Consider the following 28,000-nt stretch of genomic DNA (forward strand, 5'->3'; position numbering starts at 1 on the left):
AAGAACCATCAGTTACCATCTTCAACTAATTTATTCAAGTATGTTTTTAATACTGATTGATTCGAATAACTCTCTATATATTCTCTTTCGCTAAGTTTCTTACAGTGGCTTTATTTTTATATATCTGTATTGATTGGTTTTATATTTTGTAAAATGTAGAAAATAATATTTCATAAATTGAGAATCTGATAATTTTCAAATACAAACTTTGCTACCATGTTATACAAGGGCCTCCTACCCTTGTTCTTGTAATGTCCTTTCTAACGTAATCCCAATATTTTTATAGTTTTGTAAGGTTTCCGTCCTTTTTATCAATTCAAATGACTTAAGCCAATAATACTAATCTTTAATTTCTTCCTTTAAGTCTATAGTAAAACAACCAACTTTATCTCAATTGTTAACATCTTCCTCATTTTAGAAACATGTCCATCTTGAAATGAAATAATTTCGTTGTAGGAGTTTCCTGAACCTGTCTTATATCACCTTTTTAACCAGTTTTTCCAAGTCATTAATGATGAATCTTATTTTCATGGCCCCAAAACTGGCTTTCTGAAAATTAGGAACAAACATTAGATCCATCTCACCATCAAACCTGCTTATGCTCTGATCACTAATTCTCAAATGTCACTTTACTTCAGTTCTTTTAATCACATCCATATTAGTAGCTAACAATAAGTCAGTTTTTGTATCATCTCTCTGACATTTTAGTATAGGAAACCACTTTCAATAAACCTCTTCTTTCTCAGTACTACATGTAATCTCAGTTATTGTGTCTAAAATTAAGTTTTGCACCATTCATGATAACCCTGGTCTGTTTGTACAATTTCTCTTTAACAATATATTTTATCAGGTGATCTGTAACAGGAGTTGAATAATCTCTTCTCTAGGAACCTCTTATCGAGATTCAGTATCTTAACTACAATTTTTTATGTCTTCAGTTCCATTAAAATGTCATTCATCCCTTATGTAAAGAGCAACCCATCCACAATTTTTAAAAGGGTCTATCACTATTAAGTAATTTATAACTGGGAATTTTACAATAACTTCTATTATCAGTATTCTATAAATTATATTGTTCCAGTTTCTTTTGTCTTAACTTTTGTTCCTGATATTTCTAAATAAGAACCTAATAACATCCTTAAGAATAAAACAAAAACTATTGAAAGTTTTATGCTCTTTATCTGTTTCCAATCATCCTTTTGTCTGAGCTGTCCTTTCTGTTGATGAACAGTTTCTAAACCTAACTTTCGTTCACATAATTTATAAATAAGCATAATAGTGTTTTTGGAACTTCAACTAAACTGTCAACATGTTTTAGAACAGCAGTTCTTGGGTCATGATCCAACAACTGACTGTCAGAATCCATGAAAGTGTTAAGGACAAATTTGAAAATGGATTTTAATTTATTAAATATTTGATAAGCCAGATATTATTTTGCATTATAGTTATTGAGTACAAACAAACAAAGGTTGAACACTACCAGTCTAGAATATCATGTTCTTTAGGTGTTTATAGATGAGTTCTAACTAACAAAGGTTGAACACTACCAGTCTAGAACATCATGTTCTTTAGGTGTTTATAGATGAGTTCTAACTAACAAAGGTTGAACACTACCAGTCTAGAATATCATGTTCTTTAGGTGTTTATAGATGAGTTCTAACTAACAAAGGTTGAACACTACCATTCTAAAATATCCTGTTCTTTAGGTGTTTATAGGTGAGTACAAACTAACAAAGGTTGAACACTACCATTCTAGAATATCCTGTTCCTTAGGTGTTTATAGATGAGTTCTAACTAACAAAGGTTGAACACTACCATTTTAGAATATCCTGTTCTTTAGGTGTTTATAGACGAGTACAAACAAACAAAGGTTGAACACTACCATTTTAGAATATCCTGTTCTTTAGGTGTTTATAGGTGAGTACAAACTAACAAAAGTTGAACAGTACCAGTCTAGAATATCCTGTTCTTTAGGTGTTTATAGATGAGTACAAACTAACAAAGGTTGAACACTACCAGTCTAAAATATCATGTTCTTTAGGTGTTTATAGATGAGTTCTAACTAACAGAGGTTGAACGCTACCAGTCGAGAATATCCTGCTCTTTAGGTGTTTATAGATGAGTTCTAACTAACAAAGGTTGAACAATACCAGTCGAGAATATCCTGTTCTTTAGGTGTTTATAGATGAGTCCTAACTAACAAAGGTTGAACAATACCAGTCTAGAATATCCTGTCCTTTAGGTGTTTATAGATGAGTACAAACTAACAAAGGTTGAACACTACCAGTCTAAAATATCATGTTCTTTAGGTGTTTATAGATGAGTTCTAACTAACAAAGGTTGAACACTACCAGTCTAGAATATCCTGCTCTTTAGGTGTTTATAGATGAGTTCTAACTAACAAAGGTTGAACAATACCAGTCTAGAATATCCTGTTCTTTAGGTGTTTATAGATGAGTTCTAACTAACAAAGGTTGAACAATACCAGTCTAGAATATCCTGTTCTTTAGGTGTTTATAGATGAGTTCTAACTAACAAAGGTTGAACACTACCATTCTAAAATATCATGTTCTTTAGGTGTTTATAGATGAGTTCTAACTAACAGAGGTTGAACACTACCAGTCGAGAATATCCTGCTCTTTAGGTGTTTATAGATGAGTTCTAACTAACAAAGGTTGAACAATACCAGTCTAGAATATCCTGTTCTTTAGGTGTTTATAGATGAGTTCTAACTAACAAAGGTTGAACACTACCATTCTAGAATATCCTGTTCTTTAGATGTTTATAGACGAGTACAAACTAATAAAGGTTGAACACTACCAGTCTAGAATATCCTGCTCTTTAGGTGTTTATAGATGAGTTCTAACTAACAGAGGTTGAACACTACCATTCTAGAATATCTTGTTCTTTAGGTGTTTATAGATGAGTACAAACAAACAAAGGTTGAACACTACCAGTCTAGAATATCCTGTTCTTTAGGTGTTTATAGATGAGTTCTAACTAACAAAGGTTGAACAATACCAGTCTAGAATATCCTGTTCTTTAGGTGTTTATAGATGAGTTCTAACTAACAAAGGTTGAACAATACCAGTCTAGAATATCCTGTTCTTTAGGTGTTTATAGATGAGTTCTAACTAACAAAGGTTGAACACTACCATTCTAAAATATCATGTTCTTTAGGTGTTTATAGATGAGTTCTAACTAACAGAGGTTGAACACTACCAGTCGAGAATATCCTGCTCTTTAGGTGTTTATAGATGAGTTCTAACTAACAAAGGTTGAACAATACCAGTCTAGAATATCCTGTTCTTTAGGTGTTTATAGATGAGTTCTAACTAACAAAGGTTGAACACTACCATTCTAGAATATCCTGTTCTTTAGATGTTTATAGATGAGTACAAACTAACAAAGGTTGAACACTACCAGTCTAGAATATCCTGCTCTTTAGGTGTTTATAGATGAGTTCTAACTAACAGAGGTTGAACACTACCATTCTAGAATATCTTGTTCTTTAGGTGTTTATAGATGAGTACAAACAAACAAAGGTTGAACACTACCAGTCTAGAATATCCTGTTCTTTAGGTGTTTATAGATGAGTTCTAACTAATAAAGGTTGAACACTACCAGTCTATAATATCCTGCTCTTTAGGTGTTTGTAGATGAGTTCTAACTAACAAAGGTTGAACACTACCATTCTATAATATCCTGCTCTTTAGGTGTTTATAGATGAGTCCTAACAAACAAAGATTGAACACTACCAGTCTAAAATATTCTGTTCTTTAGATGTTTATAGATGAGAGAAACTAACAAAGGTTGAACACCACCAGTCTAGAATATCCTGTTATTTAGGTGTTTAAAGATGCAAACTGCACCTGTCTATACTTTCTTCCTAATGTGCACCTTTGTAATCCTAACACACTTACCCACCTGCAAATCAACCTTTACCCTACACCTATCCATTTTTAGTCTTGCTTCATTAATTTCTGCTTCTGATGTACTAATAATTTGTTAAAATGGTATTTTCTAGATACACTTGTTGGTAGAACACTCACTTGTGATGTATCAAGTCTCCAGTTCACATACAAGGAGAGAAACAGATATGCTGGCATCTAACACAGGGTCTTCACATGATCCTGAAAAATCAAGTCTTCTTTGCAAGTGGAATAAAGTAATAGGATGAGTTAAAAAAGTGACTTGCAAGCAAATAGTTGTGGGATAACACAATTTTGTAGTACACTCCAATAAAATATTCCTAGCATCAGCCACAACCTACAAGTTCCATTCCATTTGTCCCTGAAATATCCTATTAATATGACATTTTTGTTAGATATTTTTCCGAACAATCTATGTACCCAGTAACTGTTTATTTTAATGGTTGTTCACAGCTTATGGATTAAAGTGTAATCACAATTTACACAAAAATACATGTTTAGTTGAATCTATTAACTACTAGTATTACAGTTTTAATATATATTAATTACTAGTATTACAGTTTTAATATATATTAATTACTAGTATTACAGTTTTAATATACAGTGCACTTCTAGCTAACACCTAAAAAGGCTACTGACCTCCATAGTGTCTGCCTGAAGAGATGTAATGTAGTTTACAATGAAAAATAGTTCTTCGTTTGTATAACAAATGTAAATATATGGAAAGATGAATATCTAACAGGTGATCTAGAGAATCAATCTGTACATATTTTAAATGAATGACTTTTCATTGGTCAATACATTTTTGTAGAATATATGACTAACTGTATGTATTTACTGTCTTTAATTACACTATTGAACATAAATATTGTTCCTGGATAGTATGTGTTATTTCTTAATTACTTACGTTGTAAAGTTACAGAAAATGACCATTATTCCCTTCAAACTTTGCTTTTGTGACCTGGATAATGAAATTTAAAAATTGACCTATTTTCTATGTAAAATCAGACACATTTGCACATTTTCATTTACATAAGGTCTGAATAAAACAACATATGAATCAAGATGTACATTAATTTATACTAAAGTAATACAAACATGTTTAGAAGTAAGTAGTTTTTCAAGATTTGTGATTGTAATGTAAATCACTTTCATGTTTCAGCCCCCAAATATAGTCTCCCATCATCATTTTGTTATACACTCCCAGGTCACAAAAGCAAAGTTTGAAGAGAAAAATAGGTCTTTTCTATTTACTTTAGGCATAAGCAGTTGGGAAATAACACTTTCTGTCCAGGAACAAGAAAAAGTAAACATTTGTTGCATAGTGTTATAATAAACATTGTGTTACATAGTGTTATAATAAACATTTTGTCACATAGTGTTATAATAAACATTGTGTTACATGTGTTATAATAAACATTTTGTTACATAGTGTTATAATAAACATTTTGTTACATAGTGTTATTTTAAGATAAGCTTGAAAAAGATGAATATATGTTTAAGGATATAGGTGTATATACATTTAACAGTTTTTTCAAAGTGAATACATTTATTTACAGGTTGTTTGAGTACACTGGTATTCGTATGTACAAGTTTGGTACTAATGATGTGTATCATAAAGTAGTGAACACAAATAGTAATTAACCAGTTTTAATTAAGCTATGTATTTATATCTAAATATCTACAAGTTAACTACCTCACTGACATCATTACATAATCTACAAATTTATTCTCACCGACATCATTACATAATCTACAAGTTAACTATTTCACTGACATCATTACATAATCTACAAGTTAACTATTTCACTGACATCATTACATAATCTACAAGTTAACTATCTCACTGACATCACTACATAATCGACAAGTTAACTATCTCACAGACGTAATTACATAATCTACAAGTTAACTGTCTCACTGACGTCATTACATAATCTACAAGTTAGCTCTCTCACTGACGTCATTACATAATCTACAAGTTAGCTATCTCACTGACATCATTACATAATCTACAAGTTAACTATCTCACTGACGTCATTACATAATCTACAAGTTAACTACCTCACTGACGTCATTACATAATCTACAAGTTAACTGTCTCACTGACGTCATTACATAATCTACAAGTTAACTATTTCACCGACATCATTACATAATCTACAAGTTAACTATTTCACTGACATCATTACATAATCTACAAATTAACTATCTCACTGACGTGTATTTTAACATCTGTTAACAACAATCGTATTAAATCTTCATGAATCACATTAAATCAAACGTACAGTGTAATAAATTTTACACAGAAACAACATGAAGTAAAAATATTTTATTACTTCTCATTACATAAGGTAAAAACTAAAGTGTTAGGATGTCATGTTTCATCTGTTTAAAAATCACATGTTATCACTCTGACATACACCTACATCATGATTATATTTTACAATGGTACATCTGCTTGTCCATGAATTAATAATGTCTAAATGCAGTTAGTTATGATCTGTAGAACTTAATATGATACATGAAGAACAGTTCCCAGTTCTTTATCTTTCTTGTTGTAATTTTATGTCCTGGCCGACCTTACACGTCTTACGACCTGATATGAAAGGTTTAACAAATAATTCTTCTTTGTTAGAAATCTGTTGCTAACAACACAGTACTTATCCATGCTGTCTTTCAGTTTAATCTACACATGTATCTAATGTTATTTTATTTTGTTATGTAAACGTTACTAAGAAATCATTCTTAATGTTCATTTCTTGTGTTCTGTATGTACATAAAGACTGACGAAAAGTCTCTGGATCCATAGCCGTGATTAACCATCATCTGATAGATCTGGTAGGCCAAAGACCCCATTGGAGTTGGAGTCATTGACCTGCTAGCTGCTGCCTGTGAAAGTCCAAGATCCTATGGAGAAATAAGAAAACAATATTTACTTTTAACCAACCCTACGTGAAGTGAGAGAAATATATCCAACTCTTTCAATTTAGGGTAAGACACTTAAGCTATAAAAACGTTTTTTGAGAAGCACTAGAAGTTATAAAAATGTGTCACTTCCATGCTCTTGTCAAAACTTACAGCGAACATTAATATGACACTATTGTTAGCAAAGTTTCTCAGGGTAGAATTTTCACAATTAATGAATGGCTGGAGTAACAAATGTAAATATCAGTGAGATTTCCTTATTACTTTTCTTTTATTGCTCAAAAATATCAGCATATCTGCTTATTTCTTAGTAAATGAAATGTTTACATTACATGGAAATACACACTTCTCAGAATACGAAATCTTTAAATGAGAACCGTTTTGACAACTTAATGTTTTCTGTGGTTATATTTAAAATTATGATACTGTAAAGAAATCAGTAGTAAATAACCAATGTTTTGTTACATCCACACATTCCCAATAGTCCAGCTGTAAATCAACACAAGATCTAAAATCAGGGTTTTGATTCCTCTTGGTGGACTTGGCTGATGTGGCTTTGCTATAAGAAAACACACATGAGATCTCTGTATATTATCATTAAAAAACAAACAGTGACTCTACCCTTATGAATGTAGTTAAAAAGTGATGAATACCATGGCTTTATTTTATTATGGAACAAGAACTAAAAGTTTGAACAACTTGCCTTTAACATGAGACTGGCACCAAAACCTCCTTCATAATTATTGCTGGATGGAACATTTTCTAAAACTCCAGGGACAGGGTTATACACTTCACAAGACCAAGACTTTCCACTACTAGAATTCATAATTTTGGCAAGAAGTTTGGGGTCCAAACCCAACCTAGAAATGTACAAACAAATTTAAACACCTTTATATTCCATGTATTGGTAAGAACTTGTTACAAAGTCAAAGCCAACAGGAACTACAATACTAACAGAATTAAAATAATGTTGTAATGACTGACTGCAGTAGATGGTATAGATTCATGTTATACAATTAGAAGTACATATCTAAGTAAGGACTTCCTGCAGAGAAAATACTCAGCAACTAAGGAAAGCATGTTATGAAAACTAACTGAGAGGTTCCAAAGCAGTAATCTGTCACATAGTCAGAGCCTTTGAGGAAGAAAGGTTGCCAAACAGCTGAAAGATTGCCAACTTACAATGTGTGCTAGATTCCAATGACTCAGAATCTGTTCACAAGGACTCACATGCAAGGAAACACTACACTTAGATTTGTTACACTAAGACCTGTTTTATATGACTTACAAGTAATATGTGAGGAAAATTACAGTTACATTGTTGGACTAACAGCTCAAGACCTGTTTTCTATGACTTACAAGTAATATGTGAGGAAAATTACAGTTACATTTCTTGGACTAAGAGCTCAAGACCTGTTTTCTATGACTTAAAACAAGTAATATGTGAGGAAAATTACAGTTACATTTCTTGGACTAAGAGCTCAAGACCTGTTTTCTATGACTTACAAGTAATATGTGAGGAAAATTACAGTTACATTTGTTGGACTAAGAGCTCAAGACCTGTTTTCTATGACTTACAAGTAATATGTGAGGAAAATTACAGTTGTTGGACTAATAGTTCAAGACTTGTTTTCTGTGTCTTAAAACAAGTAATATGTGAGGAAAATTACAGTTACATTGTTGGACTAATAACTCAAGATCTGTTTTCTATGACTTAAAACAAGTAATATGTGAGGAAAATTACAGTTACATTGCTTGGACTAATAGCTCAAGATCTGTTTTCTATGACTTAAAACAAGTAATATGTGAGGAAAATTACAGTTACATTGTTGGACTAATAGCTCAAGATCTGTTTCTATGACTTAAAACAAGTAATATGTGAGGAAAATTACAGTTACGTTGTTGGACTAATAGCTCAAGACCTGTTTACTATGACTTACAACAAGTAATATGTGAGGAAAATTACAGTTACATTGTTGGACTAATAGCTCAAGATCTGTTTCTATGACTTAAAACAAGTAATATGTGAGGAAAATTACAGTTAAATTTCTTGGACTAATAGCTCAGGACCTGTTTACTATGACTTACAACAAGTAATATGTGAGGAAAATTACAGTTAAATATGTTGGACTAATAGCTCAGGACCTGTTTACTATGACTTACAACAAGTAATATGTGAGGAAAATTACAGTTAAATATGTTGGACTAATAGCTCAGGACCTGTTTACTTGGATTTTTCATGTCTAACATGTAAGGAAAGCCAATCAAATCATGTTATACCTTTCTCAAGGTATAAATACAATTTTTTATCAAACTGTTCAAGTATATGCAACATTATGTTTTTTTATATTGACAACAGTGCACTGAAACACTGACTGTTACATTCATAGCATTACTAGTTTCTGTCAGAGTTAGTCTTTGTCTCACCAACTGCACAAACACAAGACTGGCTTGTGGGTTTGTCACTTCTTCTAAATAATTGGCAAAATTCATTAAGGTGAAAATATAAATAATTTAAAATTGTGTTACTAGTTTTCTCTAAAAGTATTTTGTGAACAACTCATAGAAATTACATAAATTTAATCCAGTTCACACCATAACAGTAGTTATTCATGCAGTTTGATAATATAAACATATAATATAAATATATAGTGGTTATGTCATAACCACTAATACATTTGTCATATCCCACTAGTTTGACAAGATCTGGTATTAGGTCTGCTAGCTGTAAATTTTCATTGGTTTACCCATTCCCATAGCTCTACTAACTGTAAACTTTCATTGGTTCACCATTCCCATAGCTCTACTAGTTGTAAACTTTCATTGGTTTACCCATTCCCATAGCTCTACTAGTTGTAAACTTTCATTGGTTTACCCATTCCCTTAGCCCTAAACTTTCATTGGTTTACCCATTCCCATAGCTCTACTAACTGTAAACTTTCATTGGTTCATAGCTCTACTAACTGTAAACTTTCATTGGTTAACATTCCCATAGCTCTACTAGTTGTAAACTTTCATTGGTCTACCCATTCCCATAGCTCTACTAACTGTAAACTTTCATTGGTTCACCATTCCCATAGCTCTACTAGTTGTAAACTTTCATTGGTTCACCATTCCCATAGCTCTACTAACTGTAAACTTTGATTGGTTCAACATTCCCATAGCTCTACTAGCTGTATACTTTCATTGGTCTACCCATTCCCATAGCTCTACTAGCTGTATACTTTCATTGGTTTACCCATTCCCATAGCTCTACTAGCTGTAAACTTTCATTGGTTTACCCATTCCCTTAGCTCTACTAGTTGTAAACTTTCATTGGTTCACCCATTCCCATAGCTCTACTAGTTGTAAACTTTCATTGGTTTACCCATTCCCATAGCTCTACTAACTGTAAACTTTCATTGGTTAACATTCCCATAGCTCTACTAACTGTAAACTTTCATTGGTTAACATTCCCATAGCTCTACTAGTTGTAAACTTTCATTGGTCTACCCATTCCCATAGCTCTACTAACTGTAAACTTTCATTGGTTCACCATTCCCATAGCTCTACTAGCTGTAAACTTCCATTGGTTCACCATTCCCATAGCTCTACTAACTGTAAACTTTCATTGGTTCACCATTCCCATAGCTCTACTAGCTGTATACTTTCATTGGTCAACCCATTCCCATAGCTCTACTAGCTGTATACTTTCATTGGTTTGCCCATTCCCATAGCTCTACTAGCTGTAAACTTTCATTGGTTTACCCATTCCCATAGCTCTACTAGCTGTAAACTTTCATTGGTTCACCATTCCCATAGCTCTACTAACTGTAAACTTTCATTGGTTCACCATTCCCATAGCTCTACTAACTGTAAACTTTCATTGGTTAACATTCCCATAGCTCTACTAACTGTAAACTTTCATTGGTCAACCCATTCCCATAGCTCTACTAGCTGTAAACTTTCATTGGTTCACCATTCCCATAGCTCTACTAACTGTAAACTTTCATTGGTTCACCATTCCCATAGCTCTACTAGCTGTAAACTTTCATTGGTTTACCCATTCCAATAGCTCTACTTACAACTTACTGTTGTTTACAGTAACAACAAACAAAACATACATACTTTATTCCTAACTATGTAAACTTTCATTGGTTTCCATAGCTCTACTTACTGTTATGTTTACAGTAACAACAAACAAAACATACATACTTTATTCCTAATTATGTAAACTTTCATTGGTTCCCATAGCTCTACTTACTGTTATGTTTACAGTAACAACAAACAAAACATACATACTTTATTCCTAAGTATGTAAACTTTCATTGGTTCCCATAGCTCTACTTATTCAGTAACAACAAAAACATACATACTTTATTCCTAAGTATGTAAACTTTCATTGGTTCCCATAGCTCTACTTACTGTTATGTTTACAGTAACAACAAACAAAACATACATACTTTATTCCTAAGTATGTAAAATTTCATTGGTTCACCATAGCTCTACTTACTGTTATGTTTACAGTAATAACAAACAAAACATACATACTTTATTCCTAAGTATGTAAAATTTCATTGGTTTACCATAGCTCTACTTACTGTTATGTTTACAGTAACAACAAACAAAACATACATACTTTATTCCTAAGTATGTAAACTTTCATTGGTTCCCATAGCTCTACTTACTGTTATGTTTACAGTAACAACAAACAAAACATACATACTTTAATCCTAAGTATGTAAACTTTCATTGGTTCCCATAGCTCTACTTACTGTTATGTTTACAGTAACAACAAACAAAACGTACATACTTTAATCCTAAGTATGTAAACTTTCACTGGTTCCCATAGCTCTACTTACTGTTATGTTTACAGTAACAACAAACAAAACATACATACTTTATTCCTAAGTTCATTGTTTCGGCCGTTCCTATCATAGAGACAGCTAACATCATGTTGTTACATATCTTAGCTGCTTGGCCTGTTCCTACATCTCCACAGTGAATAACGTTCTTACCCATGAAATCTAGCAACTCTTTAGCTGGCTGGAATTCTGATTTCTTCCCCCCTACCATGAATGTTAGAGTTGCTCCTTTGGCAGCATTTACACCTTAGGAAAGATAGAGGTTTATCAGAAAAATTTAAAATATATTCCAGAAAATAAACTTTCAACAATGTTCTAGTAATTTGTACTTTCTGAATGTTAAAACCAGCTAACATTTATTTTGAGCAAAAACAAAATACTAAAGCATGAATACACTGATGTATCACCATCTTGTCTAGTAACTGATATTTTAAAGAATTCTAAAATATTTACAAGTGTGATTTGAAAAACAAAACAAAACTTAAGTGTGCTTTGCATGAGGACACACTCAGAAAGAGGTTCTAGGCCTAACATCTTAGATTGATCAAAAACTGCAGTTAACCAAACTTTACCACAACTTCAAAAATACTCAACAATTACATATACACACACATCAAAACATTTAACATTATTGTAAAGATATATAAAACATGATACCAAGAATAACTTGATATTGCTGGAACTGTTAATATAATGTAACAAACATATGTATCAAAATATTTATTAAAAGATTCTCAAAGGATGTATCAGGTAAAAAAATCTTAAAGAAATATTTTAATAATACATTCTTCTCTATATTTGAATAAAATATCTGTAATGAGATGTGCACATTATATATGTCAGGCCATCCCATAAGTAATGTCCAAAAATATAATACAGAAAGTGTATCATTATTTCTGTCTTTAATGACTAAAATATGTAGTATGAAGTGTATAGAAATGTTCAGACAAATAAAAGAAACTAACCAAACTCCACTTCTTCAGATCATTAATCAATTAAACCCTTATGGAGATGGATGTGTCTGAGGAGCACACTAGGAGCACTTTATGAGTTTAAAAAACACAACAGTGAGTAGAAAGTACATGAAACATTCAAGGTGTTTATGTTGTGGAGTCTCTCAATGAAAGAAAATGTTGAAGGTGGTTTCAGAAGTTCAGATCAGGTGACTAGAGCTTAAGTGATGCACCACATTCAAATCATCCTGTTGAGTTTAATGATGACTTGCTGCTGGTTGCACTTGATGAAGATTGTACTGAAACAGTTGAAAAACTAGCACTGAAGCTTAATTCAACCATTCAACAGTTCACCATCATCTGCAACAGCTTGGAAAGGTGTCAAAGCTAGAAAATGGGTCCCCCATGATTTGACAGAAGCGAACCTTAGATCAAGAGCGGACAGTTGCAATTCTCTGCACTCTCGTGAATGTAACTCACCATTTTTGGACAGGTTAGTAACTGGAGATGAAAAATGGATATACAGTAAAACCTGTCTGAGGCGGAATCACACGGTAGTGAGTAAAATTTCTGGCTTAGACATAGTAAACATGCATTTCCTTAATTATATATAATTTTTGAGTGGAACATTATACTTACTTGACTCAATGGAAGACAGCCATTTGTGAATAAATTATACTGTTTATATTTATCAGAATAAGAACAAAAATAGACATTCAAAATATACATAAGTACACAATATCTTAAATTTATTTGAAGAAAGTGTCCAATTTCAACTGTTTAATTTTTTTAATGGGCTTTCTCATGTGGTTAAAAGAGAACACCAATTCTATGACCTTTTCATGAAGTTCATTTTCCCCCTTCATTTTTGCACAGAATATGATATGACTTTAATATAAGTTAACACTTGCAATGAAGTAGGAATTTCTATTTCCTCACTATCTTTTCTATTTTTTTCATCTTCTGAATCTCTCACAATGTGACCATCTTGAGATTCTACTATAGATTATAAATCAGTTTATGTTAAAACATTCTTTTCAACGTTCACAAAACTTTGTGTTCACAGAATCATCTGTATCAATCAGAGTTTGGATTTCGCTAGAATTGTCATAACAACTTCTCCACAATCTCTGCCATTATGAAGAATAAATCCACAGTTTCAAAAGCACTTTAATTATGCATTTGACTGAATGACTTAAAAATATAATTGCATCTAACACATCAATTTTCATGGTCATTTCAGATGCTCTCTTACAGTTGTCCATGTTTGTAATATGCTGAAGCATCAGTTTTCTATATTTCAATTTTATACACTGTATAATTCCATTATCTAATGGCTGTAGAACTGATGTTGTACATGGAGGTAGAAAGACTAAACAAACATTAGAAAGTTGAGTGACAAGTTGCAGTATATAGAAAAAGTAGAATATTCATATTTTCTTGTTCCGTTCTATTGTTTAATTTGACTGCAAAAAATAATGACAGCAGAAAAACAGAATATATTTGACCAATACTTATTGTAGCAAAATGTCTGAGATTTCATTAATATTGAAAAAATTATTAACTAAACAAGAATTTATTAATATTCAATGAAAAACATTTCTTCTGCCTTACTCAGGTTCTAATTCTACTTGTTGATAGGTAGGTGAAAGATGTTTTTCCATCTGCATTACGCAGGTTCTGCCATATAGAGGGCGTTTTATAAGAGAAATTTTAAGATAAAGCTGCAAACTATTGATATTTCTACCTTGTACAGGTTTCTGTCCTATGTAGTTTCTGGCTTACACAGGTTTTACTGTATTATAAAAATATTAAGTTTTTACTTAATAGCAGACTGAGCAGACAATGGCTCAGTGCAGATAAACTGGCTAAAGCACAGCCCAAAATGGACCTCCACCCTAGGAAACTCTTGTTAAGCGTTTGGTGAGATATTGTTGGTGTGATCCACTTTGGGTTGTTGCCACTCAATGTAACGATTACATCAGACTTCTATTGTCAACAGTTAGAGCGCTTAAATGTTACACTGAAAGAATAGAGGCCTGCTTTGATCAGTCATAAAGGTGTTGTGTTACACCACGATAATGCACGGCCCCATACAACAAGGATCACATCTATAAAGATTAAAGAGTTAGACTGGGAAAAACTTCATCCTCCTTATTCTCCAGACCTTGTCCCATCTGATTATCATCTGTATTGAAGTTTACAGAACTATCTTGATGGAAAAGAGCTTGGAACACATGAAGATGTCAAAACTACCATTTCTACATTCTTTCACTCCAAACCCCAAGAAATTTATACAAGTGATATTTAGAAGCTTGTGGATCATTGGCAGGAAGTAATTAATAATAATAGAACATACATTATTAATTAAATAACATTAAAAACGTTTGAAATCCTTTCTCTTTTTCCAAACCTCAAATCTAACATTATTTAAGGGATGACCTGATAAAAGAACACACCTTGTTAGTGAGTTGGTCTGAAATACTACATTCTTGTGGCAAAACCATTTACAAAAACACTTAATTACTATGTTGTATGTTTATCCAGACCAAACACATTGTTTTATAAAATGAAACAATCAACCAGGTCATCCAATACCTTGTCTGATGAATACCATGCGAGATTATTTTGAGGAACACAAAATTTAGATCTACTTGCATATGATGGACTGTGTGAATAATGAAGGATTTACTTTAAATACTAGTGGGAAGAAATAGGTTACAGAAAACAATTACATGGATACTGACAAAATCAAAGTAGGCTTAGTACAGGCATTACTACACTTGATGAAATACTTCTGGTATTACGAATTACCTATGCTTCCTGTACACACTGATTTTAAGGGAATATTGTATTGACAATATTACAGAATAGATTTGGGAATATTGAATTAGAAATACACAGTACAGTGATTTTTAGTTTTGAAAAATATAATATTTTTAAAAAAATACCAAATGTATTTTACAAGACACGAGTAATAAGAAAATGTTCACTGAACCTTTCATTTACCACATAATTTAACTCTCTTAATTCCTATGATATGTTTTATTAAATTTTCACCTCCAGACACTGGTGCATCTAAAAACACAGCTCCGTTTCTCTCTGCTAAACTGGCCATTTCTACTGACACTGCTGGGTCAATGGTACTACTGTCTATCAGTAAAGTTCCAGGTTTAACAGTTCTGTAACACAGTAATTGTGAAAAGTAGGTATATAACCAGTCTCATACTATCTGTGTTAGGTTATTAATCAACAACTTTGGTTTGTTTCTTCCAAATAAGAACACATAATACCAAGGTATTGCTCATGGATTTTTATCACAATAACCTCATCAATAACAGTGAAATATAAATGGAAGAGTAACTCATTGTCACTGAACTATAATAGATGTGTTTTAACCACTTTGGATGTAACTGTTTAAATATAAAAATTTTCATTAACATATCTATAATAATAAAATGGCATGTCTGTGTGTGACTGCCATAACTCCAAGAGAAAAGAACCTAAAAACCTGAAAGTTTGCACCCATACCAAGTGGCCCCTGAGGGTGTGCAACTGGGTATTATCAATTATCTGCATGCAAGCACACATCTTTAATGGGGCAATTAAGCAAAAAAAATAAAAAAAATATATATATAATGAAGTCAAGGAATCTCAAATAAAGTAAATGTTTACAGCATAACTGTAGTTTACAGTTAATAAATCTGTACAAAACTGAGCTTTCCAATGTTACTGTTGTGTACAGGTGCAAGTGTGTTCAGCCTTTACTTTTATTTACTTAATAAACTTTAAAACAACTACATTTCTCCAGCAACTCAGCTTTACTGAACTGCAACTAATATATTTATGCTGAATTCCGACACCAACTTGAAAATGCCGTTTTCTCCAGTGTAAACTGCTTGAACATGTTGGTTGGATGGCAGCATTGTTATGATGGCGATCACTCTTCTCGGCAACTTCTGCGGGATGCTGGGCTATTCGAGCACCTTGGTCAGACAATGAAGTCATAACCTCTGGGTAAACATCATAAACTACTAGAGAGAGACCTCTATCTAGTAGATTCCTTGCCATGTGTGAGCCCATGTTCCCTAGACCAATAAAGCCAACTGGAGCCTGCGAAGCCATGCTTCTTGGAGAAACTATACAAAGGGCAAAAGTTAGCAAAATATAAAATGCAGTACATGAAAGATTAACCTAAAAATTACCCAAGAAAAGATGAATAAATACAAAAAAGTTACAGAAACAGCTGAAATCTATTAAGGCTAGTTAAATTCCCTACATTTTGGTTATTTTACAATGCTTTCACTACCTTGTGCTACTGGTAACAAAAATTGACCACAGGTGAAACACTGAGAGTTACAACTGTTATATGTCATTGACAATAAATTAATGTTTCACATGTTTGTCTTGGTATTTCTTAAATTACCACTGTATTTAATAATACTGAACAATATTTGGTGTGGTATCAAGTTTACATGAAAGATGGTAAGGTAGTGGGCAATTCTACCATTTCTAGGATGATCATTATATTCTGCCAGGATATTATATATGTCCATAAAGTCTGAAACTAACCACTTTAACCATCAAACCTTACATTAGCAAAATGATTTGTATATCAAGAAAACACTCAAGTGTCTACAGTTACTTGTTAAGATACCTCTATAACTCAGACAACAGAGAAGTGCTGACATCTTTAATAATTTTTTGTTTTCTGAAGACTACATTAAATTCACATCTGACTTTCTGGATGAACCACTAGTTATTACAGACCTTTCTTTTTCTACTTTTCACAAGTATCTTGTCCTTGACCTTTGACCAAGACATTTTTATCCCCTACAAACTTAACTAAGACACTATTAACTTTTAAGAATTTCTTTAAATTACTGTTCTACAAAATTCTTACAAGAACTTCTAACTTCACCAAGAATTTATAATTACAGAAAACGTAATAAACAGAAACATTAATTTTTATCAGTCCATCATTTTTATGGAATTAATCAATTGAATCGTAACTTCAACTGTTTTCTGTGACATTAACTGATTATACCAGTTCTCATAAATTAACTGCCCAGCTCTCTCTATTTTTCATTTCAAATATTATTAATTTTAACATTTATTCAAACCTCATTAACCTAACAACAAAAACTAGCTAAAACTAAGTTCCAAAATAATGTAAATTTACGTTCTGTAGATGCTTAAGAACTCAGGACAATAAGAATTCACACACGTTCAAAGTACAATCACTCTTTGCTTTTTAACTGTCTACAATGATTCTGTTCAGTTAGTATTGCTGTTAAAAACAAAAATTATTAAATAATGAAATAAATCTCTTCACCATTTTATTCATTACAATATTTCAATACCAATACCAGGATGTTTTACCAGTAACTGACCAGTTTCTAGATGCTAAGAACATTTCTTGCAGCTGCTGTAAAAACTACTTGTAAAAACTAAAAACTATTAGCAGATGTGTACTGGAACAGAAGAGTTCAGTGTAAACATGATGCGACACAAGCTTCCAAAGGATAGTGTAATATTTAGTTTACGAATACATAAAGCTAGAAACAAAGAAATATATTTAGCACGTTTAAATCCACCAATTTTATGACACCAAATCATGAGTTTGATTGGTCTCATATGTAAACACAAGGAAACTTGAGCATTATGATACATTAGAAATATTTCTTATCAAATCGGTGTGATAAGTGATTTTCAATCAATAATGAAGTAATTAATTATAGCCCTGATTCACACCTCAACAATAAATAATGAAACAGACAATTATTTTTGTTTATACTTTTCTTTTATTATTATAATCACGAGTTGTTGTTTGTTCCCCAAACCTACACAAGATAACAACTCACTCAACACTGTTTGCACAATACTTCATACAATAGGGGAACTCAATGTTTACCATAAATATGTTTTAACATGATAAAAAGTATGGTAGTATTGTTGTATGTTTGAGGGTAATGAACTGTCACAAGTTGAATGAATCATGTGTAGTCTCTTGATTAAAGTAAACAACTGAAACATTAAAAAAAGACAAGTGTCTTTCATCTGAAGTCAAAAATCACCCAATTACTCAAGGAAGGATTTTTTAAGACTAATTTGTAAACATAATATCATAGTTTCCTCTATATTTTTTAATAGTAAACTTATAAATTTCAAACTGTTAACATTTTCATAATACTAACATCCCATGCACAAGTCAACCAAACCAATAGTGCAGGTTTTGGGGAGAGAAAGTGGTCCATACCCAAAACAAACAGTTTCTTACCCCAGACAAATGATTACAGTCCTGAAAAGGGAATGATATGAAAACCTCAAATCTGTGATACAATATACCATGTTTGTAATTCCAGGTGGACATCTATCATGTGACAATCACACAGAGTGTATATTACTAACTGCTGTGTAATGATGCCTCATTATGGCTGGGTAACAATGAAACAAAGAAATGATTATTGGAAAACACTTGTGGGCTTGACCACTCGTCTTCTACTCTGGTAGGATGGAGTAGTAACTGTTTTAGTTCAGTCTATTCATCAGTGATGCACTAATAAAAAAAAACATCTGCAACAAGTGCAGAAGCATTGTTATGTGATTGTTATTAGATATCTGAGTGGTATGGTATTGCCCGTGTCTTCTTTCATTTTCTTCTTGTGCCAGATGAGCAGATGTAAACAACCACAAATAATGAAACAAGACAAGAGGGAGAGACACAGAGAAAGAATAGCAGAAGTACAATGAAAGATGAGACTGTTACAAAAAAACAATACAGTCACGTACGAGGAGAGCTCGAGAGAAATAATTACACCCCAGGTCAGAGAGGTAAAACTTGGACAGCTTTCATCACTTGATGAATGAACAAAGTTTCATTATATCACATCAGACACCTCAGGACCAATGTTAATGTCCACAGTGTCCTTACTGTTTGAGTAAACTTGAATTTTATTTGCCAATCAGACAAAGCTCTGATTTCCAAGCTTATCCTTGAAAATCTCCAGTCCTGTACCTTGTTTTATTGTTTGTGTGTGCTGCACAATCTACACAAAAAAACTGTGAATGTGCCTTTCCTAAGTTTCACAACTATCTTGAATAATTTCCTAAATAAGTTATCTCTGTTCTTATATCACCTTGACTGTAAGATCACATCTCCATGGAAATTTCTTTAACAGATATTCTAGCATTCTTCCTGGACAAAAGGAATTTATCTCTCCAAGCCAAATAGAATATTGATATTTTCTCAGAATTTGCATGTGGTTTTCCTTCTGTACATTTGGTCTCTAAATGGTGAAGTTGCCCACCCACGTGGGAAAAAGAAAGCAAGTGTGTAGTCACTTGGGACAGAGCTGTACACAGTCTCCTCACTAATCCTGACCTCAACTATGCCTAGTTCCCCAGACTTCCTCAAAAATAGGTCTCTCTTGATAGCATAGGATTAGACATCATGTGATTGAACTTCATTCTTTTCATCAGCATCAGACACATCAGTGTTTTCCAGCTGTTCACACCAGTAAGTAGTCTAAACCTAGGATCTGACCTGATCTGAGCTCTCGATCTTCCATGTCGCTGGACTTCTCTTCATCAACTACTTCTTCTGCACCTTTCCCTTATTCCTCACCCTGGGGTGTTTCAGACTCGCATTCATTGGTTTCCAGACATGATTCTTATGTCCAATGTTCAAGTAAACTCCTAAGAATTGTTGAGTTTATAGAACCTTTACTATCTTAGAAAGTGGGGTGTCTTGTTGGGTCATGGATAGCTGTCAGTTGTTAAACAGTGTACACTATAAGTAATGAGAAGAGGATATGCTTGTTTGATTCTGAAGGCCGAGATAAATCGTTTAGTGTATTCATGAAAAAGGTATCCTTAATAACATTTTTTCTTAAACTCTCCCCTAAAACTGTTTGGCTGAGTCACATCTGGTGCTCAGTTTTAGATTACCACAAAAATACATATATTTTGGGCATTTCACATACACCACTGTTAACAAGGTCTTCACTAAACTCCAACTATAATGTTGATTACTCTGTTATTCATAAGGTAATATACTACAAAATGACAATTTCAACAAAAGGTATGACAAACAATGCAATATTCTGAGTTATATTACAAGTCTTAAAACACATTAGCTGTTTTACCACACCTTTTGTTATACACTAGATAAGTTATATTTAAAGATTTTCCAGCAAAAAATTTAGTTATATGATAAATTTATGTTATTATTTCATAGACCTGTACCTTCGTGATCAAAGATAGAAATATGTATGATTTTCTTTTCATTATCTTAGCATGAAAACAAACTGGCAGATAGTTAAACAACTAATTATCACTAATCATAATTCCACTGTACAATAAATCACGAACATAACTATCAAATTCCGTTTCAGTTGTAAATTATATTAGTTAAACTACAATGTTGTAAAACTAGGCCTAATTAACGAACTTAACATGCTGTAGCTTACCAGAAAATTTTCTTAAAAGTACTGTTTGAGAATCATTGCACACAATTATTACACGACTTCTACATAAAGATAACATCGACAGTGCTAAACGTTTGTTTACAAACCCTGCCATTTTATTTTAATTTTTTACGTTAATTATTATAAATCAAAAACACTATCTTCTGCATCAGCGACGACAACGTTCCAAAATTGGAATAATAAAGTGACATCTACACACCATTTATTACACTCAACTGAAAGCAATAGGTTTTATGAAAATTATAACAGTTATGTTTAATAAGGCTGATTGGCCCGGCATGGCCTAGCGCGTAAGGCGTGCGACTCGTAATCTGAGGGTCGCGGGTTCGCGCCCGCGTCGCGCTAAACATGCTCGCCCTCCCAGCCGTGGGGGTGTATAATGTGACGGTCAATCCCACTATTCGTTGGTAAAAGAGTAGCCCAAGAGTTGGCGGTGGGTGGTGATGACTAGCTGCCTTCCCTCTAGTCTTACACTGCTAAATTAGGGACGGCTAGCACAGATAGCCCTCGAGTAGCTTTGTGCGAAATTCCAAAACAAACAAACAATAAGGCTGATATATAATTTTAAAATGATATCGGTAACCATGGTTACCAACTAAAAGCATGAAGATACAGACATAATTTATGTTACAGAAAACCCTTTAACCTTTTCAGTTTATTGTATTTATTGTGTATCGTTATACAAGAAAGATGAATGTATTTCCAAAATACCGAATATATAAGAAGATTTGCGATGCATAATTTTTTTTTTGTAACATTAAATAAAATTGATGTGATAATTGCTCTGTTCTAAATTATAAAATATGAAAGATACACTACTGGCCAAAATCTTAAGGCCAATGAACATAAATAAAAAATATGCATTTTGCGTTGTTAGACTCAACCACTTATTTGAGTAGAGCTTCGAAAGATGAAAATGAGAAAAGGGAAAATAAAAATAAAAAAACGTTTTAGCATTTAATAGGGAAAATGTGAAAACTATGAAATTAGCCTAAATACTAGTTGGTCAAAAGTTTAAGACCATACTGAAACCAAGCGTTAATCGGTAAACGCGTAACGAAATTTAGTCATTTGTGTTCAAGCATTAGCGTTATCAACATCTCCCACTGACATCTCCTGTGTTACATTGAGTGAAAACATGGCAAAGGCTAAAAAGTTGACAGAGTTTGAATGTGGCTGAATTGTCGAGCTGCAAAAGCAAGGTCTCTCTCAACGTACCATTGCTGGTGAGATTGGGCGTAGTAAAACTGCTGTTGCAAATTTCTTAAAATACCCTGAGGGATACGGAACGAGAATTTCAAGTGGTCGGCCCAAGAAATTTTCGCCAGCGTTAAGCAGGAGGATTTGACAGGTTGTCAGGCAAGACACTAGCCGATCGTGGAACCAGATTATGGCCCTTACGGACGCAGAATGCAGCTCAAGAACAATAAGACGGCATCTACGAAATTGTTGGGCATTTCCTACCCTGTTTAGGTCTTCTTTTTCGTATGGTCTTAAACTTTTGACCAGCTAGTATTTGGGCTAATTTCATAGTGTTCACATTTTTCCTATTAAATGCTACAAAGGTTTTTTTTATTATTTTCCCTTTTCTTATTTCCATTTTTTGAAGCTCTTCTCAAATAAGTGGTTGAGTCTAACAACGCAAAACGCATATTTTTTCTTTATGTTCATTGGCCTTAATATTTTGGCCAGCAGTGTATGTAGTTTTATATGAAAAGGTGATAATTGGCTGGACTAGGGAAAAAAATTCCTATTGGTTGCTGCTATTAACCTATTAGATAATGTAACACTGTAGGTTAAAAGTAGATTCAAAATAATATATTTTATATATATTGTAAAATAATAAACATGTTATGCTTTCATAAAGGTATACATAAATAGTAAAGTTATTTTAATTTATATTAATGTAGTTTATTAATAATGTATGGCTTATTTATTTTCACTACACGACTAGTATTTATTTTAGAGAGTTTACAGTTGATATCCATTGATTAAAAATGCTTCGTGAGTGTGGTTCCCACTGAATTATTGCAAAGCTGGAAGTCTTACAGTACAACTTCCAAGACCTAAATCGCAAATTGTGAATTTTATAACTGCAACTAAACATAAAGAATTATGATGTATAATAGAAGCATAACTTGTATAACAAATTCTTGGTAAAAGACATAAACTGTAACTTTGCTTAAATTTTTAAACTTTGTGACATGTTACCAAATAACTATGGTCTGTTTATTTGGAATTTCTTGCAAAGCTACTCGAAGGCTATTACCGCAAGTAATTCCTAATTTTGAAGTAAAGACTAGTAGGAAAACAGCTAGTCAACATTCAACATCACCCACCGCTATCTTGGGCTTTACTTTACCAAAAATAGTAGGATTGACCGAATCATTATGATGTTCTACAGCTGAAAGAGCGAGCTTATTCAGTGACGGGAATCGAACTCGCGACCTTTCAGACCAAGCTAGGCCTACAAAATAACGATTAAAGGTGATTTATCAACACGCACTTCTCATAACAGTATTTATAAAGTAAACAAATGTGACAATAATTTTGTAAACCCAATACCATTAGAAAAATAATGTACCATTATTAAAATAAACAATTTGGACACTGGATGTTAGAAATACAAAAATTCAAGAGGAAAATTTATAAATATTAAAACACATAAAAATTAATTAAATATATTAAAATTCCTGTTGGAGGGGCAATGGATTGTGCCTTCCTTTTTTATAGTTTCTTTATCTTAGGATATTAAAAATGATGTAGTTTATCTCAAAATGATGAGTCACAAAGCCAGCTGTGTCTTTGATTTGCCTTGAGAATAACCACAGTTGTGATTAAAAAGTATTGTGATCACTTCGCTTCTGAATAAAAAAAAAAGGCCCACCCTCCGCGTTATATTATTTGTGGTAGTTCTTATGAATGCATTAATCACATATGATATTCTGAACCTTCATTCTAATTTAATATTTGAGAAAATATACATTTATTAATTTTTAATTAAAAGGTTTTTCAATTCACACACTAGGTGGTAGCTTCATAATGCTATAGGGGAGACTGTTTTCATGGAACAATAGATGATCATAGTTTGTTTGTTTGAATTTCGCACAAAGCTACTCGAGGGTTATACTGTGCTAGCCGTCCCTAATTTAGTAGTGTAAAACTAAAGGGAAGACAGCTAATCATCACCACCCACCGCCAACTCTTGGGCTAGTTTTTTACCAACGAATAAGTGGACTGTCACATTATAATGCCCCCACGGCTGAAAGGGCGAGCATGTTTGGCGCGACGGGGATGCGAACCCGCGACCCTCAGATTACGAGTCGCAGGCCTTAAAACGCTTGGCCATGCCGGGGTTCATGATCATAGTTACTCTAGTTCTAAGAAATTTCTCTGTATTCTTTATTTTCTTTTTATGATATAAATTAGAAACCAAGTGTTCTTCTGAGTACTAATGTTTTAAAGTAAAGGAAAATATGTTATAATACCATCATTGGAAATACCCGCGTATGTTAGGCATAAGATTACTGGCACATTTTTTTATGCTTTTGCCATTTGTTTCTTGTTAGCACCTGCAGATGTCTCTAGTCGTTCATTTAGGTGGGACTAAACATCGTATTATCATGATTGTCATCGGAAGTGGAGCATGATTGGTTGGTTGTTATTATATTACGTAATTTCTTCTCGGATGACGGTTGCCCGTCTTTAATATTTTAAGAATTTGTTTGCACGTTATATATAGATCTAAACTCGTATTGGATTGTTTCGGTAACACGTCTAAAGTACAAACTATAAGAGGATGAGTGAACTGGTTTGATCTAGAAATCAAAGTTTCAATAGCTCATTACGCCACAACAAGAACACCCAATGAAAATTCAGATATTCTGTGACGCAATCGATTACTTTGCCCAATGTTGAAAAAGGAAAAATTTAAGAACTTCAATTGTGACGAAGCAATTGTTAAAAGTTTAATTAATTAAATAAATATTTATCACAAATAGTTATATTTTAATAAATATATATCTTATTTAATTCTATAACGACAGTGCCCATAAATTATTCAATTGATTTATTAATTGAGTTAAATATGAGCAACAGCAGAGAAGTTTGAGGTTTGCGACATATTGAAGTTCATCCCCATTAGTTAATGTTGGGGTATGTGAAAAGCATTGTACACACAACGAAGGCACCAGATGTAACAACGTGCCTATGTCATAGTGCCACTAACCATGGTTAGAATTCAGGTATAATCGTGTAGTTGTCATTCTATTGAATTAATAAAATTGTCCAAAACTGATTGATTATATATATTTTCACAATATATATAATTAGCTTGAATATATATTTTTATAAACTCTAAAAACGGATTTACTTTCATTTTTTACAGTAGTTAATGTGTTTTAGTTCCAATTATATTATTTTAAATTGTCTGGATTTATAAATAACCTACATGTTCTAACACAAACAGATTATTTATAAATAACCAACATGTTCTAACACAAACACATTATTTATAAATAACCTACATGTTCTAACACAAACAAATTATTTATAAATAACCTACATGTTCTAACACAAACAAATTATTTATAAATAACCTACATGTTCTAACACAAACAAATTATTTAATTACATAAAACTTGTACTTTTATTCTTATTTATTAAACAGTAAAGTCGATTTTTGTACTGAGAGGGAGCGACAGTAGCTACCCTAAAGTGAAAGATTTACAACAATAACAAAATATCTGTTTACAAAATTTCATTCTTTAAAATGAAGAAAAATAGAAAAAAGAAACAAACACACATATACGGTCTTATTAGTTTGTTACAAAGTACCCGATAACAATAACTTTCATGTATCAATAACCAATAGTATCTGATCATTCTTTGAAAGTAATTACCCCTGACGAAAATAAACTCTTACGCCACTATGTTGTAAGAACTGTCACGCTATGAGGAAATTAAAAATAAACTCATTTTCATTTATTTGTTAATTTATCGATAATGTTGAATGTACGTCACAGGTAATTCTGATAAAGTATTATTCTCTGTCCATAGATCTGTGAGTCTGTTCTTCATAGCCTTCATCATGAGTTACACTAAAATATAATAAGAAAGAAAAAAAGGCGGAGCTTCTCAATAATTGTAGTTTGTAATTTGCTGAAACAACAAATGAAAAAGGCGGAGCTCCTCGAAACTATCCTTGCTGAAATAATTACAAATAACACGAAGTTTTGACTTAGTTTGTAATATTCGAAAGGTATCAAAACATTAAGGGAGGACTTCTCCGATAATATAGCGTGCAATTTGTAGAAATAATTTATAACAGGTGAGGTGAACTTTTCAATAACGGTAGTTTGTAATTTGATGAAACGACCTGAACAGAATATGTTGTAATTTATTAGAAACTGACAATTAGAGGCGGAGCTACAAGCGAGAGTTCTTATAAGGAGAGGAAGACGGAGCCAAAACTTGCAGGGCGTGAGATGCATTGTTTAATTGACCAAACAAAAACCAGTAGAAGAGGAGTTAGCCTGTAGCGTGAGTCATTTTAAAATATAAAGGCTGAACCATAATTTTCGGAGCGGGAGATACACTCCTAAAGGCTCAAACAGACTTAACAGAAACTGGATGTTTGCTGTCGCTTTTGAATAGTGATATCAATAAAACGTAAGGGGAGGCACAAACGTTCAGTAAACACTTATGTGCTCATGATTCACATATGTAATAACACTGATCAAAAACATTCAATGGAACCGGCAATGTTAACTTGATCGATTAATGGCACACTACTTGACTGTGTAGGATTGGTTAAGAAAATGACCAATAAGAGAATCGCTTACTAAGACAGTACTACTGTTCTAAGTTGTTATATAGTTCTAATATTTATCAGAAACCTCATTATTTGTAGTGATTTAGAATATTGTGAATGTTATTTTGTAGATGTATTTCTTATCCCCTTGTTAAAATTAACACAAACTTAGATGAATTTACGATTCGTAATAACGGTATTTCACACTAATATATGTTTAAAAAAGGTTTCAAATTTAACATTTGAATGATATTAATTATGTGCCTCCCTTATATTCTGTATTTTTATACTATATGAGACGTTTGATAATCAGTGACTAAAATAAGCCTGTACCAGTTCCAGTACCAGTACGATGTACCGGTACTGCTCCGGAGATTTCATTTTATTTTTAGATTTATAACAATTTTTTACCGAATTTATTGGGTTGCATTTACACTGTTCATATTTCACTGTTAACTACACAAGGAATCGCATTTTGTTGACGAAGACATTATTAATTTGTTTTTATTTTAAGTAATCGGATATTTCGAAAGGATTGATTTGTTTTTTAATGTGATTTTTTATAAAATCCGAAAATATTTTTTTTTCTCTTTCAATTACAGTATAACAACGAAGAGCGTTTAGTGGAGCTATCGGCGCGTAGAGTGTCACGTGATTATATTCTACATTTTTATTTGCTGAATGAAATAAGCCAATAACAGTGTAGTACTAGGTTTTCAAGTTAATAATACAAAGGGGCACAGCCAGGATATTCATGGCCTTGGTGATACGTTGAGTGACGACTGGCAACGGTTTAACGGAAGCAAGTATAGCGTATAGCAACTAACGATGAAAGTATCGAGCTAGGACTAACCACCGCTCGCAAGGTCAGGACGACAGTAATTGGATAATGCGTCTGACCAATTGTTATGAAGGAAGTCACCATGGGCTGTACCATTTTAGGAAAAATGAAGTATTGTGTTGTCACTGAAGGCAACTTAGTAGGCGTGTTATGAAAGCAGCATATATACAGACCTAATATTTCGTGGTTGTGTTAAATTTA

The 28,000-nt window shown here is 32.7% G+C and overlaps 2 protein-coding genes and 1 long non-coding RNA gene across 4 annotated transcripts in view; 2 read left to right on the forward strand and 1 right to left on the reverse strand.

Moving 5' to 3' along the window:
• The window catches only part of LOC143242321 (uncharacterized), a 146,015-nt gene that overhangs the window by 10,952 nt on the left and 107,063 nt on the right, over positions 1-28,000 (forward strand). The gene's annotated exons all lie outside the window — the stretch shown is intronic.
• On the forward strand, positions 1-28,000 carry LOC143242399 (uncharacterized). 2 transcript variants are annotated; one of them, XR_013022602.1, is made up of 4 exons: positions 1-38; positions 4,028-4,168; positions 6,718-6,926; positions 27,561-28,000. It is a non-coding gene; the product is annotated as an uncharacterized LOC143242399 (long non-coding RNA). The 2 variants fall into 2 exon arrangements; XR_013022601.1 differs by lacking the exon at positions 27,561-28,000 and adding an exon at positions 12,688-15,320.
• LOC143242392 (3-hydroxyisobutyrate dehydrogenase, mitochondrial) lies at positions 6,250-21,342 on the reverse strand. Its single transcript, XM_076485755.1, is given in 7 exon segments — positions 6,250-6,842; positions 7,564-7,720; positions 11,740-11,950; positions 15,718-15,839; positions 16,525-16,595; positions 16,597-16,796; positions 21,129-21,342. Coding segments are annotated over 7 exon segments (1,035 nt in total). The 5' UTR covers positions 21,241-21,342; the 3' UTR covers positions 6,250-6,680.

Source organism: Tachypleus tridentatus, unplaced genomic scaffold (genome assembly GCF_004210375.1).
Source record: "Tachypleus tridentatus isolate NWPU-2018 unplaced genomic scaffold, ASM421037v1 Hic_cluster_2, whole genome shotgun sequence".
Lineage (NCBI taxonomy): Eukaryota > Metazoa > Arthropoda > Merostomata > Xiphosura > Limulidae > Tachypleus > Tachypleus tridentatus.